Genomic DNA, 19078 nt, shown 5'->3' on the forward strand with positions numbered 1-19078 from the left:
CAACACCAAAACGAACACTTCAGATTTCTTCCACTGAAATGAACAAGAGTTCAAAAGGTGTTGGAACTTCCCCCTCTGAAGCCAAAGGAACTTAAGGAGTTTTGAATTATATATATATATATTTACCAATCTCCAAAATGTTATGTGAGAGTGGAGAGGAGGGAACAATGTCCCATTCTATCAGCAATTTGCCCAAAACTTCATGCGCTGTCCTTCATAGGAGCGGCCAGAAAACACAGTCACAAGCAAAACATAGATTCCTGCTCCAAGGATCTTACACACCCAATTCAGAAGGCAAGGAGAAGAAGACAGGAAAAGTAAATAACTTAATCTGAACAGCTCAACCTGGAATATATGGTCCTCCCTTCTTTCATTTTATCCTCACACTAATGTTTGAGAGAGACTGGCCAAGGTCACCCAGAGAGCTTCATGGTTAACCACTACCACACACTGGCTCCTGGTGACAAGAGATGAACATTAGCAAGCAGAGGTGGGGCTACCAGGGGACGGGGGGGGGGGGGGTCCGCCACGCACTGGGCGCATGGTTTTGGGTCATGTGGTGGGTGCAAAATTCCACCCAACCCCTTCCCCAGGCCCCTCCGCCTTCCCCCCCGCAGTGCCCCCCACCCCCCTTTCCCACACTTACCTTAGTTCCTTTCCTTTTCCTAGAACTTTTTCAGGCTGAAAAAAGGGCCTGTTCACAGTTCAGGCTACAAACAGCCTGAGGAACTACAGTACCCAGGAGACCTTGGGGCTCACAAGGTCTCCTGGGAAGTATAGTTCCCATCAGGCCGTTTTTAAGCCTGAACTATGAATAGGACTTTTTTCAACCTGAAAAAGTTCTAGGAAAAGGAAAGGAACTAAGGTAAGTCTGGGAAGGGGGGGCGCCACGGGGGGGGTGCCATGAGGGCGGGGAGCAGAAAATATAGACTGTGCACCTGGTGCAGTTTGGCCCAGCTACACCTCTGTTAGCAAGAGCAGTTCTGTTTTTTCCTGAGAACACCAAGTACCAAATCTAACCCTTCTCGCAATCAGGACATTTGTACGGTTTCTGCCCTGTGTGGTCGCTCGTGGGAGCTAGGAGATTGGGTCTTCTCACAAAGTTCCGCCCACAGTCTGAGCACTGATATGGCTGAACACCTGTGTGGACACTTTGGTGGGTGAGGAGGTGTGAGCTATTCCGAAAACTTTTCTCGCAGACAGAGCACTTGAACGGCTTTTCCTCTCCACAGTTTCTTGCCCGTACCACCAGATCCGAGCTCAGATAGCTGCTTCTCAAGCACTCAGAACATTTTGAGCCCTTCTCTCTGGTCCGGTCAATCTGGTCCAACCGCTGCCAGAAGATTCTCCCACACTCAGAGCATGTACAAGGTTCCTCTTCTGCGTGGATTTTCTGATGTCGAAGGAGAACAGAATTGGAGGTGAAGCTTTTTCCACAGTTGGAACAGTTGTAAGGTTTCTGCCCAGTGTGGATTCTCACATGCATAAGAAGATTGGACCTCCGGTCAAAGGCTCTCCCACAATCTGAACATCTATAGGGCTTTTCTCCTGTGTGGATTCTCTCATGCAACACCAGGTGAGAGCTCCAGCGGAAGGTTTTATCACAGTAGGAACACTTATATGGTTTCTCTCCTGTATGTGTCCTCTCATGTGATTTAAGATTTGGGACATTTCTGAAGTTTTTCCCACAGACTAAACATTTGTATGGTTTTTCTCCTGTATGGATTCTCTCATGAATAATCAAACTCTGCCTCTGGCTAAAACTTTTCCCGCACTGGGAACATTTATGCTGCTTCTCTCCTGTATGTACTTTCTGATGTGCGATCCGTTGCAAACTGTTCCGGAAGGTCTTGCCACAGACAGAACATTCAAAAGGCTTCTCTTTGTGGGTCCGTACATGTGCAACTAGTTCCGCACTGACACTGAAAGTCTTCCCGCAGGCAAAGCATGCAAACACCTCCTTTGCCGCATGTGTTCGCTCATGCTCGATGAGGTCCGACTTTTGACTGAAGCTTTTCCCACAGTACGAGCATAATGCTGTGTGGATTCTCTCATGCGACATAAAGTGAGAGCTCCAACTGAAGCATTTCCCACAGTGCGAGCATTTGTATGGTTTCTCCCCTGTGTGGATTCTCTGGTGGACTTTGAGACCTGAGATGTTTGTGAAGTTTTTCCCACACACAGCGCATTTGTATGGTTTTTCACCTGTGTGAGTCCTCTGATGTTTAAGGAGGTCTGATCTCTGACTGCAGCTTTTCCCACATTCTAGGCATGTGTAAGGCTTTTCACCAGCATGGATTCTCTCTTGCGAGTTCCACCCAAAGGTATTCCCACAGTGTGAGCATTTATGAGGCTTCTGCCCTGTGTGGGTTCTCTCACTTTCTCCACAGTGGGCACATTTATACAGCTTCTCCCCCACGTGGGTTCTCTCGTGGGACACAAGATCGGAGCTGCTACCAAAACTCTGGCCACAGTGCCAGCACTTGTATGGTTTCTCTCCCGTGTCGCTGCTTTCACCTGTAAGTCGGTACAAGTTCTGAGTCAAGCTTTCCTCGCACGTTTCATCTTTCACTTTATTTCCCCACTGCTGGACTGTAACTTCATCAAGACTTCTGAAAGTGCAGTCAGAAGGGACAGACTCAGCCACTTCATTATTGTTGTCACTTCTGTTCTGTCTGTTTGCCCTGCACTGGTTCTCATCACTTTCTCCACCACATGGGGTATCGTTCTCTTGGGCCGTTTCCAACGACATCATCTGTGGTCCCTCTTGCTCAGGGCTTTCCACGAAAGGCTTCTGCTCATCATTTTCACTTGGCCACCCGTCACCTGTTGAAGGAAAAGGAAGAATCCAGAAGCAAATCTAGATGATGTTATCCGAGATTAGTGAACTAAAATAAGATTAGCATGCAGGTAAAAAAAGAAAAGCTCAGTCACAGATCATCAACTGACCAGTTACTGGACTGCCTATTGTTTGACACAGGTGAAACATTGGGCAGCATTCTAAATTTGACCTGTGGGTGGCAGTGTCCCTTTTTGGTATAATTCTGTCTTCATTTCCTAGCAAGGGCAGGAAAAGGTCCCTCAGCCTTGCAAGTGTCAGGAGCATCCTGAAAGCAGAGCAAAGATTCCCCAGCTGGCACCTTGCTACGCTGGCAGCCACCTCCAAACAGGAAGAAGAAGAGTTGGTTTTTATACCTTGCTTTTCTCCACCTTTTAAGGAGTCTCAAAGCCGATTACAATCACCTTCCCTTTCTCTCTCCACAACAGACCACCTTGTGAGGTAAGTGGGGCTGAAAGAGTTCTGAGAAAACTGTGACTAGGTGACCCAGCAGTCTTCATATGGAGGAGTGGGGTATCCAACTTGGTTCTCCAGATTAGAATCTGCTGCTCTTAACCACTACACTGTGCTACTTCTCTTGGCCTACTGCCAACGCTGAACAACTTTCTAACGATCGTAGAAAGAATAATAGCCTCTTGGGTTTTTTTCACCTCCCTCACTGCCGGAGAGACACTTATTATTAAGCTCTGGAAACTTTACACCTCAAGAACCAACTATGCTGTGTTAGGACTTCAGTAAGTAGTTCAGAATGTTAGTGTTGTTATTTTTCTATGCATCTCTGAACTGCATGCCTTGTTTTAATATCTTTTTCTTAAGTTTTCTCTAACAAACCTGGCCAAACCCAGTTTAGTCTGGTTACGTTACCACACCACATCACAGCTCACTTACTACAGTCCTTGATAGAGGCCACGTTCAATTCATGTGAGCAACAGAGAAGGAGCCAGAACTACTTCAGAAATTCTGCATGGCAGACCCTACCTGGGAAGTCTTACCTGAAAAATCTGCACTTCCATCAACACACTGCTCGGCTTCGGTGAAACGCTGTTTCTTTGCTGCGTCTGGCAATTCCTTGCTTGTCTTGGGTAGATTTACAAACATATCTTCTGACATACCCTTAATCTGAAGGTGGGAGGGTGGGGAGCAGGAGAGAGCAATTAAATAGGCAATCAGCAGGTAGACAGAGAACTATGTGGCAGAATTGGGGACTTGTAGCAAACTCTAAAATACACAGTAGTATGACTTCAATTATGTTGGGTGGGTGGTTGCAGACCTAACCCTGTTTCATTGTTTACTTGAATGCCCTGCAGATACGCTGCTCCCAGACGGTTTAGGGCTTTAAAAGTTAATACCAACACCTTGAACCGGATTCAGTACAGCAGCTGGAGCCAGTCCAGCTAGAAATCAAAAATTTGGTAGTGAATGGACCCAAGGGGGTGGGACAGGAAATCACAGTGGAACATAAATACAGATAGCTTGATAAGTCTGAAGTGATTCTGCTAAATATTAACTTTACAAAACTCAAGAAGAAGGGCCTAGTATTTATTGATTTTTTTTCCAAACCCTCTTGCATTCACTGACCAGAATAAGGGAACACTGGAACAGTTCCATTCTTCCCGAAGCAACTGGATCCAATGGTTTTTTAAAAAATGTTATGGTCAAACTATTTAGAAAGTTTCAGAAGCCACAGGAATAGAAAGCCCTGGCTGAGAAAAAAGAGACGTTAATCCCTTTGATGGCTATAATAACTGACAAGAAACACTGAAGAAGGCTTAACAGCCAAAAACGCATTCAACGCGCAAGGCGTTCTAGTTATCTTTATGTTTATAAAAGAACTGTTCTACACCCACTGCTAAGATTTATGAATGAAATTTTACTACTGGATACTCCGGACAGTAGAATCTTTACTTGCAACTACAAAAAGGAGCCAAGTATCTGCATAAAAGATTTATTATAAACATTACTTATCAATATTAATTACAAGATACACCTCTTCTACATGTCTTATGATGTAATAAGAACTGTTACAACTCTGGCCTAATCTGTTTCACAGGGTTGTTGTGAGGACAAAGTATGTTGCCAGGTGAAAGACAATGTTAATCGCCTGGGGCTCCTCCTATTTTTCTGTGGCCCAGCCTTTAACAAGGCTGAAAATATGACCACCTTTACAGGGCTGTAAGGTTGCCAACTCTGGGATAAGATATTCTTGGAGATTATGGAGTGGACCCTGGGCAGGGGTTGTGGAGGGGACCTCAGTGGGATAAAAAGCCATCAGAGTCCATCATCATCAGTCGCCACATCTCAAAAGGGATATCAAAGAGATAGAAAAAGGGCAGAGAAGGGCAATGAGGATGACTGAGGGACTGGAGCACCTTCCTTATGAGGAGACTGTCTGGGGCTCTTTAGGGGGATATGGGTCTGAGGGGGGATATGATTGAAGTCTATAAAATTATGCGTGGGGTAGAAAATGTTGACAGAGAGAAATTTTTCTCTCTTTCTCACAATACTAGAACCAGGGGGCATTCATTGAAAATGCTGGGGGGAAGAATTAGGACTAATAAAAGGAAACACTTCTTCACGCAACGTGTGACTGGTGTTTGGAATATGCTGCCACAGGAGGTGGCGATGGCCACTAACCTGGATAGCTTTAAAAGGGGCTTGGACAGATTTATGGAGGAGAAGTCGATTTATGGCTACCAATCTTGATCCTCTTTGATCTGAGATTGCAAATGCCTTAACAGTCCAGGTGCTCGGGAGCAGCAGCCGCAGAAGGCCATTGCTTTCACCTCCTGCACGTGAGCTCCCAAAGGCACCTGCTGGGCCACTGTGAGTAGCAGAGAGCTGGACTAAATGGACTCTGGTCTGATCCAGCTGGCTTGTTCTTATGTTCTTATAAGAATTATATGAATTTGGTATTTGCATTTAATTATGCATTTTGTGTTTTGAATTTTTTTGAGGTATTCACATATACATGAGTATATACATAAAATACAGTTGGCAGACTGCCTCGTGTTGGTTACTTTATTCTTAATTATCAGGACCTTTTTGTACCTGGGTATTGCATTAGAGGATATTTGTTAGAAATATATAGTACCATTCAGATTTATGTAGTGTGAACACGTTTTTCTGGTAATCATGGTCAAACTATTAACAAGTTTTAATTCTTGTTTAAAAAGGGGTAGGCCACGCTGTCTGGTGATGTCTCTCTGAGCGAGACATAGGACCAGGGTGTAAAATGGGCAGTTTTCTATGTATTTTAAAAGCGATAAGACAGGTAGTGAAGTGGGGCTGCCTAACCTACCTGTAACCAGAGGTGGGATGCAGCCTATTCGCACCTATTCAGTAGAACCGGTTGTTAAAATTTTCTCAGTTTGGAGAACCGGTTGTTAATGATAAACTCCACTAGGAACAAGGGGGTAATCTCTGTCCTTGGGTACAACCAATCTCATCAAGTGAGGAATGCCCACCCCGCTCTGGAACTGCCCAGCTCTGGAATGCCCCACCCCCGGAACACCCAGGCCACGCCCCCACCACGTCATGCCCCACCCGACCCCGTTGGCCCCACCACCATTGGAACCTATTGTTAAAAATTTTGAATCCCACCACTGCCTGTAACCCTGAACCTATGGGAGAGACGTTGTGGAGGGTGGCTCTGTGTAAGTGGGAAAAGATTGTGACATAAAGACTCTGGCCCCTTTCCTTGAAGAAATATAAGGGAAAAGGCGCATCTTCACAAGAGAAGGAGATAGAGGTTTGCTATTTTTAATGAAAGCTGAGAATTCAGAGACCCTGATACATTTATTGTTAAATGGTACACTGATTTAACAATAAACTAATGCCCTTTTTTAAAAAATTGCAAAAGTTCTAGCAGCCCAGGAGAAAGGATCAGTTCTGGGGGATTGGGGCAGGGAAACCTGCCACATGGAAACTCTGTTGCTGCTGGAATTAATCTGGAACAGCCCCAGTAATGGGGAAGCCATAAACATTGTCCCCATTTGGAAGCCACCTATTATAAAAACCCCAAACTGACTGCTCTAATGTTATACTTCACTCTTCATGTCATTGTAGCGTTGGGCTCCCCCCCCCCCCCCACTTCTGGGAGGTTCAGTTCTTCTGGGATAACCTAATTCTTTGCGGGGTGGGGGATCTTGTCCTCACCTGCCGTCCCCATCCTTTGGCACCTTGCTGTGCCTGAAGGAAATCCTCCGCTAGAGTCACTGCCTGGGTGCAGTTCTCCGGATTGCTCTCCCTGACCCAGTGTTGCATCTCCGGTGGCAGGATGGCAGAGAATTGCTCCAGAGTCAGGAGATCCAAGATCTGCTCCTTGGTGTGGCTCTCGGGCCTCAGCCACTGACAGCAAAGTTCCCGCAGCTGCCTGCAAGTCTCCTGAGGGCCCTCAGCTTCTCGATAGCAGAGTTTCCTGAAATGCTGGCGACGTATCTCGGCCTTAACAGCATCTCCAGTTTGGACTTTCTCTTTCTCCTTCCCACAGCACGTGGCTGGCTGGTCCCGCTTTGCTTCTCCAATGGAAACCAACTGCGTTTGGGAAGCCCACAATCCACTGAGCCACTTGGTGGCCTCTGTCATTCCTTCAGAAAGCACTGGAGATGATCCACTATCATTCCACAGCCTCAGTTCAGACAGTTGTGGGCTGTCCCCCCTAGAACAAGGGCCCTGAAGCATCTTCAGGAATTCCTGCAACTGGGCATCCCAGTTTTGGGATGGCTCTTCCTCCGGTTCTTGCTTCACAACCTGTGGAGATTCCCCAGATAAAATTTCACCAGTCTTCCCTGCTTTTTCCATTTCTTTCCCTGATTCGGAGCTTGTAAAGTCCTGTTCCTCCATTTTGATTAGATTTCCCTGCTTCAGCGATTCTTCATCAACCGTGGTCTCTGGTGCTGTGGCCATTATCTTTCTCAAGAGGCAGCACAGCCCCCACTGGTGCACAGACACCACCCCCTTACCACCAATCCTTGTGGAACACCTCGGCTCTCCCACAGGACCCCTGAAATTCCATCAGGGCAAGAGACTGATCTGACGAGGCTGGTGGGATCTTTCAAACACGATGGTAAAACATCAGGGCTCTTCGACAAACAATGGGACCCAATGATACTTCCAGATAACTCTACACTGCAGTCAACAACAAAAATGGAGACAAAAGGAAACCAAAACAGAGATAGAATTGATTGGCGTGAAGACTCAAACTTCCGGGAAACACCCAGATCTCGTTTCATGAAGAAGTAATGGCCACTTGCTTAGATGCGTTTAAAAGGGGATTAGATAAATTCATGTTGGAGGGGGCATAGCTAAAGCAGCAGTGGTGTAATGGTTAAGAGCAGGTGTACTCTAATCTGGAGGAACTGGGTTTGATTCCCCACTCTGCCGCTTCAGCTGTGGAGGCTTATCTGGGGAATTCAGATTAGCCTGTGTACTCCAACACACATAGGCTGGGTGACCTTGGGCTAGTCACAGTTCTTCTGAGAACTCCACCTACCTCACAGGGTGTTTGTTGTGAGGGGGGAAGGGAAAGGAGTTTGTAAGCCCCTTTGAGTCTCCTTACAGGAGAGAAAGGGGGGGGATATAAATCCAAGTCTTCTAAAGGTGGCTAAACGAAGCCTCCAGTTTCAGAGGCAGTGTATCCCTGAGAATCAGTTGCTGAAGAGCAGCAGCAGGGGAGGGCTGATATCTTTCATATCTTGCTTGGGGCTTCCTGGAGACACCTGGGTGCATCACTGTGGGAAACAAGATCTTGGGCTAGATCACCAATGCAATCCAGCAGAGCTCTTATGCTTTTGATGAATCCTATTACTGCATTCCTTTCAAAACTGCAGAATCTCCATAAAAGCTAAACAACATTATTTTAGCAAGCATGATTAAGTCAGCAAACATTTTGTTAATTTAACGGACAAAAACGATAAGATATTGGGACCCAAGTATTGGAAAGCAAGTGACAAAGCTTTCCTCTTTTAATTTTAAGGGCAGGTGACCAAACAGAAACATAATATCTTCACTGTTCCAGATTCAAGATTTGGAGGCGTGAGAATAAAAACCACCCGTCCACATAGAGCTCTTTCCACTCACCTGTCCTTTGCCTCGCCTACCGGCAATCCCCGGGAATAGACGCCCTCGCTCCCTCCCCGCTGCAAAATGCAAAATAAATATGCAAACAGTTATCTATTGCAAAAAGACGGGAAGGAGCCGTTATGTTTTTTCATCTTTCCTCCCTACGTGGCCGCTCTAGGACCCAGGGCTCTGTAGTTTTAACCCCTTCATAGCGGCTGAACATCATCTGACTCCAGGGATGTAGCTGAGGTTACTCCGCTGCACAAAAAAGGGGGAAAAAGAAGAAAGACGATTGTGGCGCTTGGAAACTCACACTTTTTGAACTGTAGCACAAGGGGCTCTGGCCAGTGAAACTGAAATAGGCGCAGAGGGAACAGAAATGTGTAATTAGGCAGAAGGAAACCCAGCAAGTTTTTTTTTTACTGTTCTCAAGCCTCTCTCAATTCCGCACATGCAGAATAATGCACTTTCAAACTGCTTTCAGTGCTCTTTGAAGCTGTGCGGAATGGCAAAATCCACTTGCAAACAGTTGTGAAAGTGGTTTGAAAATGCATTATTTTGCGTGTGCGGAAGGGTCAGCTCGTTTGCCTTCAGGGCGCCATGACAAAAGCTTTCTAGTATATACATTATGATGGTGTGGGGAGGGGGTTGATCGTGGTTGTCATTCCCTAAGGTTGCCAACCTCCAGGTGAGGCCTGGAATTTGAGGTCCAGAGTACAGAGGCGTAGTTTCCCTGGAGAAAATGGCAACTTTGGAGAATAGGCAGTGTACCTCGTTGTTGTCCCTCCCCAGACTTCACCCCCAAATCTCCAGAAAATTTTTTATACCTTGGAATTTGCAACCCTATATGCCCTGGATGAGTTGGGCATGAGCAGCTGCAGCCATGATCTGGCTGCCCAAGAACGTGGGTGAGAGAGGCCACCACCAAGATGGCCCTGGTCGGATCAGGTTTGTGCAGCAGTGGCAGTCGGCTTTTCCTCTTGTTTTCCTCCCTCTGTTGGGGGAGTGGGGGCATGGGTGGTCCTGGGGACCTGTTTGCCCATTGGCTAAGACTGTCCTGTGTTAGCCCTCCCCTCTGCCTGGCATGGTTATTTTTGTGACCGGTCAGAGCTTTTGCTCTGTGGACAGGGCCTTTGCCCTGTGCCTATCATCGGTGTGGGGTGGTGATGGTGGTGGGATTTACTGGCAATTGAATATCATATCAATGTAACTTTCTAACAATATGTTCTCTAAATTCCTGTCTTTAATTTGCAAAAATAGTAACTTTCTAGCCCCTTTTGTTGTGAAGATATAAGGGGAAAGGAGTATTAAGAGATTGATTTTTCTTTTAATGAATGCTAGGAATTCAGAGAACTTGATACGCACATTGTTATAATGTTATATATCAGTGATGGCGAACCTTTTCAAGACTGAGTGCCCAAATTGCAACCCAAAACCCACTTATTTATCGCAAAGTGTCAACACGGCAATTTAACCTGAATACTGAGGTTTTAGTTTAGAAAAAACAGTTGGCTTTGAGGCACATGTTACTCAGGAGTAAGCTTGGTGAAGCAACCTAGGAGGGTTTACTCAGAAGCAAGCCCCATTGCCAGAAACCGAGCTTACTCCCAGGTAAAGGATCATGCCCAGGCCAGCCTAGGTGTGTGTGTGGGGAGGGGGGGGTAATTTTCCACACACACCCATGATGAACTCTGCACACGTGCCCATAGAAAGGGCTCTGAGTGCCACCTCTGGCACCCGTGCCATAGATTCGCCACCACTGTTATATATCAACATCATGATACTGAAGTGCTGATGAAAAAGAAAATGCCCTGGAGATGTGGGGGGGGGGGGGGGGCCACTACTGGGAGACTGGGGGGAGGAAAGTGCTGCCATGTGGAAGCTCTATTTCTACTGCACTATATCGGCATCTGCAGCATCACTAGGTACACATGCCTGTGCCCCTTTTCAAGGCTCTTACCCCGCATATTGTGATGTGGTCTAATGGAAGGCTGGAGTGAAGGTGGGAGTTGGAATTACAGGGTGAAATAACAAAATGCACTTAGGCTGTTGGGGTGCAATCGTAGAATTGGTCCAGGAATAAAATGCCTCAACCACCTAAACAGGCGACTGAAGTTTTTCATGGCATGGAGGTCAATAGGATCACTTGCTATTTGCTCAGGACGAAACTGATATTGTTAAAAGGGCAGGTGGAGGAATCTCTTTTGAAGGACGACAACCCTAGATATCAAGCAGGCAAGTCACACCAAATGCCAAAAAGCCCACAGGAAGATAAACAAACAAATATCATAAATCCCTCACGTAGGGGTTGCCACAACATGTCTCTGTTTTTCCCTCCCATCTTGCGTCAACTCCTGGGAGGATTAAAAAATACAATGTAGGATTCTGAAGGGTTAAATAAATAGAGCTCTAGTGCCCAGAGAGGCATATGAATTTGCAAAGGTCTCTGTGAATGCTGTGCCTTTGTGTCCCTCCACCCCTTCCCCGGTTGGCCGAAACTGTCCCTTTTCTGGATTTCGTCTGTTTTGCAAGATCTGGAGCCTGTTCCCGGGAAAGCGATGGAAAGACCACAAGGAACAGGTGAGTTCAAGGCCTGGAAGAAGGAAATCTGCATGGGCAGGAGAGAGGTTTTGGGATACCACTGCTGGGAAGGTGTGTATCTATTTGAAAGGTGTATATCTGGCAGCTCCCTGGAGGAAGCCATTCAGGCCATAAAATGACAGTCCACAAAACTCCTCCGCCAAGGTAATAAATGAGGGTTGCCTCTTACAAACCAGTGCTTTACGGCCATCAATCACATTTGACTGTTGAAACACTGCCCCCTACTGGTTTTCTGCAGAAGCGTCAAGAGCTGGACCAAGCTAGGACAGTACCCCTCTCGTGCCCAAGTTGGCAACCTAAGTTGGATTCTGCCAGTGATCAAACGAGGCATTCATTGGATTGATTTACAGGCTGTATTTAGGGCATAGGTGTCAAACTTGCGGCCCTCCAGATGTTATGGACTACAGTTCCCATCATCCCCCGCCAGCATCATGCTGGCAGGGGATGATGGGAACTGTAGTCCATAACATCTGGAGGGCCGTGAGTTTGACACCTGTGATTTAGTGTATTTGAATGGACATTTACAACAGCGACCTCTGACCTTCTGCAGGGCTTCTACCACTCAGCCATGACCCCTCCCTGTGAAGTGCAAAATCTCTGGTTTGAAACTTGCTCCTGGCACTAATGAAGCAGACTCTGGCTCCTGAAAGCTTCTACCAACATCTGGTGAATGCCAGAAACACTCTTTGATATTTAGGTCTTACATGAGCTGTTCCCTTTTGGCCTCAGCCCCACAGCTCCCACCTGCAATATGGGGAATCACGGCCCAGCCTACCTAATGTGACTATTGAGAGGGGATGTATACGAAGTGTTTTATGAAGGTTAAGTAGTAAATGTGCTACCTCAGGAGAGAAAGTGAGCTTTTGACACAGGGATGTAGATTACGGACTTCTCTTTTCTTAATGCCTGTACAGGGACTGTCGGCTTGGATCGAGTGGTGCATTTCGATGGACAGAAGGATTGCCACAGGTGGAGTGTGACCTTCTTGCCTCCTGCTTCTAGCTGCAGCCCCAAATGCCCCTGAGCTAGTTCTCCTTGGGAAAATGGAGGCCTCCTCTGAACATGTCTGGTGGCTGTTGTGGGTTTTCCAGGCTGTGTGGCTGTGGTTTGATGATTTTAACTCCTAACATTTCACCCACACTTGTGGCTGGCGCCAGCAGAGGTATGTCATGGTAAGAAGCATCTCACACACTGAAGACAGAGAATCAATATATTCAATGAATGTATTTATGTATATTTTATAATTGTCCAGTTACTGAATCCAATATTTGTACATCCAGTTTTTTCAATTCAATTTCAATTCCATATAGAAAGTACTTCCCAAACGACTTGCGCGTTTATAAGTACGTTTTCACTGGCTCTGGGAGCTTTGTCACCAATGGCTGAAGCCTGAGAGACACACCAAGGAGGAGATCTTGGAGCTGCTGATCCTGGAACAGTTCTTGGCGGTCCTGCCGGAGGAAATGCAAGGCTGGGTCACGGAATGCAGGCCAGAGACCTGCAGCCAGGCATTGGCCCTAGCAGAGAACTTCCTGTTGATGCTGAAGGAGTCCGAGAGCCAGAAAGGGCAGGTAAGGGGCGTGTGGGAAAGCAAATTAATCGGGGAAGAAATCTGGCTCTTCCTCAGGAGAAGCAATTCTTCCTCAGGCTCTTCCTCAGTACGTCTTCCTCAGGAGAAGCAATTCTTTCAGGAAAATTATTCATTCATTTGCCATGCACAGGTCTTTCTACAAATAAATAAAACAACATAGTATAATTTGTACATTAGATTCTAGCAATATCGAACACCATTTTTAACAATTTTAGAAAATTGGTTTTACAAAAACCATAATGATTATAGTGGGAAATGTTAGCAGTCATCTAATGTACAAATTATACTATGTTGTTTATTTATTTGTAGAAAGACCTGTGCATGGCAAATGAATGAATAATTTTCCTGAAAGAATTGCTTCTCCTGAGGAAGACTACCGTGAAAACGTACTTATAAACACGCGAGTCATTTGGGAAGTACTTTCTATGTGGAATTGAAATTGAATTGAAAAAACTGGATGTACAAATATTGGATTCAGTAACTGGACAATTATAAAATATACATAAATACATTCATTGAATATATTGATTCTCCGTCTTCAGTGTGTGACGCGCTGTTTTGTTCCTCTGTCATTTACGTTACACACAATTTGGCTTGTTTTCATGGTAAGAAGCGTGCCATGGAGAGAAACACATCTTACCGTGGCACGCCTCTGAAGAAGCCAGCCACAGGTGTGGGTGAAACGTTAGGAGCTAAAAGCACCAGACCGTGGCCACACAACCCAGAAAACGCACAGCAGCCACTTTCCAGCTGTGAAAGCCTTCAACAATATATTTGTGGTGGTGTTTTGGGTTGGAACTCCAGATAAAGGATGGGAAAGTCATGCTCTGCGGGTGGAAATTCCTCGTCGGTAAAAATGCTCTGTTAGCTCCAATTCTGAAGGTGGATCTTTACAGTTATTGTCTAACCACTACACTACATGGTCTCTCACCTGTGCGTTACGCCAATCACTTATAGCAGCTTTTCAAAAATTGGGTTTTATGCCTCTTACTGGCGCTGAATGTCTTTTGATTTTTGTCAACAGAGCAAAAAAACATGACAGAAATCAAGGTGGAAAAGCAGGATCCGGCAGCAGACAAATCAGGAGCCGGCCAGGAGAGAGACCTTCGCTTCATCCAGGTTGAGGCAAGCGGAGAACACCTGACTGAAGCAGCCAGACATGATATTAAGCAAGAGCCTCCAGAAGAGCCACATCACTTTTGGAAAGCCCAGAGGCAGGAGCTGCCAAAGGAAACACCATTTCCTCAACGAGGATGGGAAAACTCCCAGCTGCCCCAGTCTGAGGAGAATGTGAAGGCGTTGAAGCTTTGCTTCAAAGGATCAGATGATGCTGAACAGTGGCCTCGTGGTGAATGGAGGACCTCAGTGCTGTCGACTAGCAGTGTAGAAACCAACCAGGCTGACAGAAACCAGGATCTGTCTGGAAATGTGGCTCTAGTTGAGACTGCAGAGGAGGATCCCGTCGGCTTGGAGATTCGGCGCCGGCGCTTCAGGCACTTCCGTTACTGGGAGGCAGAGGGACCTCGAGAGGTTTTTGGCCAACTCTGGGAGCTTTGTCACCAATGGCTGAAGCCTGAGAGACACACCAAGGAGGAGATCTTGGAGCTGCTGATCCTGGAACAGTTCTTGGCGGTCCTGCCGGAGGAAATGCAAGGCTGGGTCACGGAATGCAGGCCAGAGACCTGCAGCCAGGCATTGGCCCTAGCAGAGAACTTCCTGTTGATGCTGAAGGAGTCCGAGAGCCAGAAAGGGCAGGTAAGGGGCGTGTGGGAAAGCAAACTAATCGGGGAAGAAATCTGGCACAGATTCCTGTTTAGGAATCTTATCAAGGGTGAGATTGTGGGCAACAGGATAGGGCATAGGTGTCAAACTCGCGGCCCTCCAGATGTTATGGACTACAGCTCCCACCATCCCCTGCCAGCACCATGCTGGCAGGGGATGATGGGAGCTGCAGTCCATAACATCTGGAGGGCCACGAGTGACACCTGTGGGATAGGGCTATCATGTAAGGGTGCATCTTCTGTATTCAAAGCAGGTGTTGCCCAGGTTTGGCATCTGCAGTATCTCCGGTGCTGAGAAAGACCTTTCTGTGCCTAACATCCTAGCAAGGTGCTGCCCATAAGAACATGCATGAAGCTGCTGTATGCTGAATCAGACCACTGGTTCACCAAGGTCAAAACTCCATATGACTAGCCGTTGCTCTCCAGGGCCTTCAGGCAGAGGCCTTTCACATCACCTGCTACCTGTTCCTTTAATCGGAGATGCTGTGGATGGAACTTGGGACCTTCTGCCTGCAAAACAGAGGCTCTTTCACTTAGCCATGCAGGAAGGCAGTGCTCGTCTGTTTAAGTTCTGGGCTGCCTCCAGCATATTTGGAGAGGTGATGTACAAACTGAAATAAATACACGAGGCAGAGCCATAGGATCATGTAAGGACAACTGCGTTTGGGTGGGCCTGTAGGGTTGTTGTAGGGTTGCCAGCCTCCAGGTGGGAGTCTTGAAATTTTTCTCTATTACATCTGACAATATGGAGAATTGTCTGAAGTCCTCCTCCAAACCCCACACTCCAAACCCCACACTCCCCACAACCCCCCCCCTTCCTGGGAATTTTCCAACCCAGAGTTTGCAACCCTAGCTCACAGTCAGTTGCTGATGATTTAGTTGGCATGACTATGCTGCAGCAGTGGCGTAGGAGGTTAAGAGCTTGTGTATCTAATCTGGAGGAACCGGGTTTGATTCTCCACTCTGCCGCCTGAGCTGTGGAGGCTTATCTGGGGAATTCACGCCAGCTGGGTGACCTTGGGCTAGTCACAGCTTCTCGGAGCTCTCTCAGCCCCACCTACCTCACAGGGTGTTTGTTGTGAGGGGGGAAGGGCAAGGAGATTGTCAGCCCCTTTGAGTCTCCTGCAGGAGAAAAAGGGGGGATATAAATCCAAACTCCTCCTCCTCCTCCTCCTCCTCCTCCTCCTCCTTCTTCTTCTTCTTCTAAGCCTGTGATCACTTTGTTTAACCCATTGTTTCTAATAGGTCGTGATTTTCTTCACATTTCTGAACCCTAGCCCTATTATGTTGCTTCCTATACTTATAGACACCTCTTTCTACTAATCATATTGATTTTCACTGTAATCTGCCTGGACTCTAAGTGAGAATGACAGACATAAACAAAGTTTTAAAAAATAAAATTCAGAAGGGGAAGGCAGAGGCGTAGCTCCAAGGGAACAAGGGGGGGGCAACGCACCGGGCGCGCGCCCCTGTGAGGATGTGGCAAGGGCGTTCCGGGGGTGTGAGTGTTCCAGGGCGGGGCAGGACAGAGGACGCACCGGTGAACCCAGCACTTTCCCCCCTTGCTACGCCTCTGGGGGAACGGGAATTCTGTGTATTTGATTTTTTTAAAACTTCGGGTGCCAAATCAGTCTCAGTGCTCATCTGGATTTATCCCCCAACCCTTGACTAATTGATGTGTGACCTTTTTTTCAGGCACAAAGGACATCTGGAGGAGATCCATCACAGACAGTAAAGAGTCAACTTCCCACGGAACCTACGCAGGAGGGTGATGGGGAGACTGCTTTCCCTGGTAAGGCGGTCGTAGAGTGTCCAGGTGTTTGCATCAGGGTGGAGAATTTTGTTTCCTGACATTCAGGATGTGATGATCATATATTGTATTTTCATCCTGCTCATTTTCCAAGGTGCTGAAACTACCAAACCAGCTTCACCGCATCATTCATACTTTTTTATTGTTGCTGCTGGTTCTGGGTTTTTTTAGTTGTGTATGGCTCATTCCGCACATGCAGAATAATGCACTTTCAAACTGCTTTCAGTACTCTTTGAAGCTGTGCGGAATGGCAATATCCGCTTGCAAACAGTTGTGAAAGTGGTTTGAAAATGCATTATTTTGCGTGTGCAGAAGGGGCCTATGTGTCAAACAGGTCTGGAGAGGTGGCTTACACAATTCCTAAATCAACAAATACACTACACTGGCCATTCCCTTTCCTCACAGTATCCTGAGTAATTTAGATATTTAGTGGGGGGACAGTCTCACTAGCTCTGTCTCCCTGAACCCTCACAAAACTACAACTCCCAGAATTCTTTGTCAGAAACCAGTCCAGTTAAAAAGATGTGGATAGTCAGAGAATGACTGTAATGTGGATGTGCTTAGTCAGTGTAGGATTGCCAACCTCCAGGCAGTATCTGGTGATCTCCTGCAGTTACAGCTGGTATCCAGGCTACAGAGATTAATTTCTGGTAGAAAATGTTGCTTTTGAGGATGGCCTTTATCATACCCAACTGAGGTCTTTCTGCTCCCCAAACTCCACTTTCCTCAGAACCCCAAATCTCCAGGAGTTTCTCATCCCAGAGTCAGCAGCTCTACCATTGACTGTGTTTCTTTTCTCAAAGTGTAGGCCAGCTCTTAGTTTGCTATATGTGTGTTCATAGGCTTCCAATTTCCTCTAGGAGCAGCAGTGGCATAGGAGGTTAAGAGCTCGTGCATCTAATCTGGAGGAACCGGGTTTGATTCCCCGCTCTGCCGCCTGAGCTGTGGAGGTTTATCTGGGGAATTCAGATTAGCCTGTACACTCCCACACATGCCAGCTGGGTGACCTTGGCTAGTCACAGCTTCTCGGAGCTCTCTCAGCCCCACCCACCTCACAGGGTGTTTGTTGTGGGGGGGGAAGGGCAAGGAGATTGTAAGCCCCTTTGAGTCTCCTGCAGGAGAGAAAGGGGGGGATATACATCCAAACTCCTCCTCTTCCTCTTCTTCCTCTTCTTCTTCACTCCAAAGGACTGGATTTCATAATGACTCTGTTTTTTCCAGGAGACAATTGGCATATAATCGTAAAAGAGGAAGAAGTGGATCTTCAGCTGGAAGAACCGAAAGAAGTGGGCACCCCTGGTGCATTGTGGGAAGGTAAAGAGAAGTTTTTCCAAGTTCCTGAGCAGGAACAGATACACAAAAGTTTGCCTGAGCCAGACAATTACCAGGAAAGCCATTCCTGGAAGACATCAGAACAAACTTTTCTTTGCGAAGGGACTGGGAAACTTTTGCACGGAAAGACCCTCCAAGAGGGCTTATGCCAACATAAGAGGAAAAAGGCAGGTGCAGATTGTAAGAAAGATATCCGCCAGAGTTTGAACTTTCTTGAGTATCAGCAAATAGAAACAGGAGGAAAAACATACAAATCCACTGAATGGGGCAAGAGCTTTAAGTTGAAACTGCATCTTAATATGCATGAACGATTGCATGCCAGAGGGAGACCTTCTATATGGTCAGACTTTGGAAAAAAGTTCCCCCGGCCCTATGAAGCTTCTCGACCTCAGGAGATCTATGCCAAAACAAACCAGCATACGTGCTCTGAGTGTGGTAGAACCTTTAGCAGGCAGTCCCACCTCTTGATACATCAGAGAATGCACACTGGAGAAAAACCTTACACATGCTCGGAGTGTGGGAAAAGCTTCAGTTACAGCTCAGTCCTTACAGAACACGAAAGAATCCACACTGGGGAGAAACCCTATGAGTGTTCAGACTGCGGGCAAAGCTTTAGCCGGAGGTCATACCTGATTCAGCACGAGAGAACCCACACAGGAGTGAAGCCATACGAATGTGCAGAGTGCCAGAAATGTTTCACCCGTCGCAGTGGCCTTCTTCGACATCAGAAACTCCACATGGCCCCGAAGCAATGTTAATTCCAGCATTATTATTTTTTTGTAATAGTTTACAGACACGAGAAAAGGTCATGTGGTTTTCCAGTGTGGTTGATTTTAGACTGTATATTTAAGCAAAGCACCATCTGTTTAGGAACAGAACTGGCAGGCTCAGTCCAAAGGTCTAGCTTGTGGAAGACCTTTTGCTGTATCTTCCTCCTGTTATGATGTTGCTTGTGTTGGGTTCAAATGTCTTTTTCTTGGCTCCCTACCCAAAGTCTGCAATTTATGGATAATAATACAGACCTTCCTTACTGGGGTTGTTTTAAGGATTATTTATGTGATACA

At 46.6% G+C, this 19078-nt stretch overlaps 2 protein-coding genes across 3 annotated transcripts; one reads left to right on the plus strand and one right to left on the minus strand.

Moving 5' to 3' along the window:
* Positions 1 to 879: 879 nt before the first annotated feature.
* LOC125428564 (zinc finger and SCAN domain-containing protein 2-like) lies at positions 880 to 9054 on the minus strand. 2 transcript variants are annotated; one of them, XM_048488879.1, is made up of 4 exons: positions 8918 to 9054; positions 6995 to 7961; positions 3832 to 3958; positions 880 to 2826 (listed from the first exon to the last, which is right to left on the minus strand). In XM_048488879.1, the coding sequence occupies exons 2-4, from the start codon at positions 7742 to 7744 to the stop codon at positions 1016 to 1018; spliced, it is 2688 nt and encodes an 895-aa protein (XP_048344836.1). In that variant the 5' UTR covers positions 7745 to 7961; positions 8918 to 9054; the 3' UTR covers positions 880 to 1015. The 2 variants fall into 2 exon arrangements, with proteins under 2 accessions (XP_048344836.1, XP_048344835.1); XM_048488878.1 differs by having other exon boundaries at positions 6995 to 7966.
* Positions 9055 to 11347: 2293 nt separating this feature from the next.
* Positions 11348 to 19049, plus strand: LOC125428703 (zinc finger and SCAN domain-containing protein 31-like). The gene is made up of 5 exons (XM_048489253.1): positions 11348 to 11479; positions 12415 to 12469; positions 14116 to 14846; positions 16568 to 16664; positions 17904 to 19049. The coding sequence occupies exons 2-5, from the start codon at positions 12448 to 12450 to the stop codon at positions 18770 to 18772; spliced, it is 1719 nt and encodes a 572-aa protein (XP_048345210.1). The 5' UTR covers positions 11348 to 11479; positions 12415 to 12447; the 3' UTR covers positions 18773 to 19049.
* Positions 19050 to 19078: the final 29 nt, after the last annotated feature.

Source organism: Sphaerodactylus townsendi, linkage group LG03, assembly GCF_021028975.2.
Source record: "Sphaerodactylus townsendi isolate TG3544 linkage group LG03, MPM_Stown_v2.3, whole genome shotgun sequence".
Taxonomy (NCBI): domain Eukaryota; kingdom Metazoa; phylum Chordata; class Lepidosauria; order Squamata; family Sphaerodactylidae; genus Sphaerodactylus; species Sphaerodactylus townsendi.

Coding starts and splice junctions, on each gene's coding strand:
- LOC125428564 (XM_048488879.1), bottom strand. CDS start 7,744: ATGGCCACAGCACCAGAGACCACGGTTGATGAAGAATCGCTGAAGCAG. Junction 3,959..6,994: donor CCAAAGGATGGGGACGGCAG/GTGAGGACAAGA, acceptor TCCCACCTTCAG/ATTAAGGGTATGTCAGAAGA. Junction 2,827..3,831: donor TGGAAGTGCAGATTTTTCAG/GTAAGACTTCCC, acceptor TTCCTTCAACAG/GTGACGGGTGGCCAAGTGAA.
- LOC125428703 (XM_048489253.1), top strand. CDS start 12,448: ATGGACAGAAGGATTGCCACAG. Junction 12,470..14,115: donor GGACAGAAGGATTGCCACAG/GTGGAGTGTGAC, acceptor TTTTGTCAACAG/AGCAAAAAAACATGACAGAA. Junction 14,847..16,567: donor CCGAGAGCCAGAAAGGGCAG/GTAAGGGGCGTG, acceptor CCTTTTTTTCAG/GCACAAAGGACATCTGGAGG.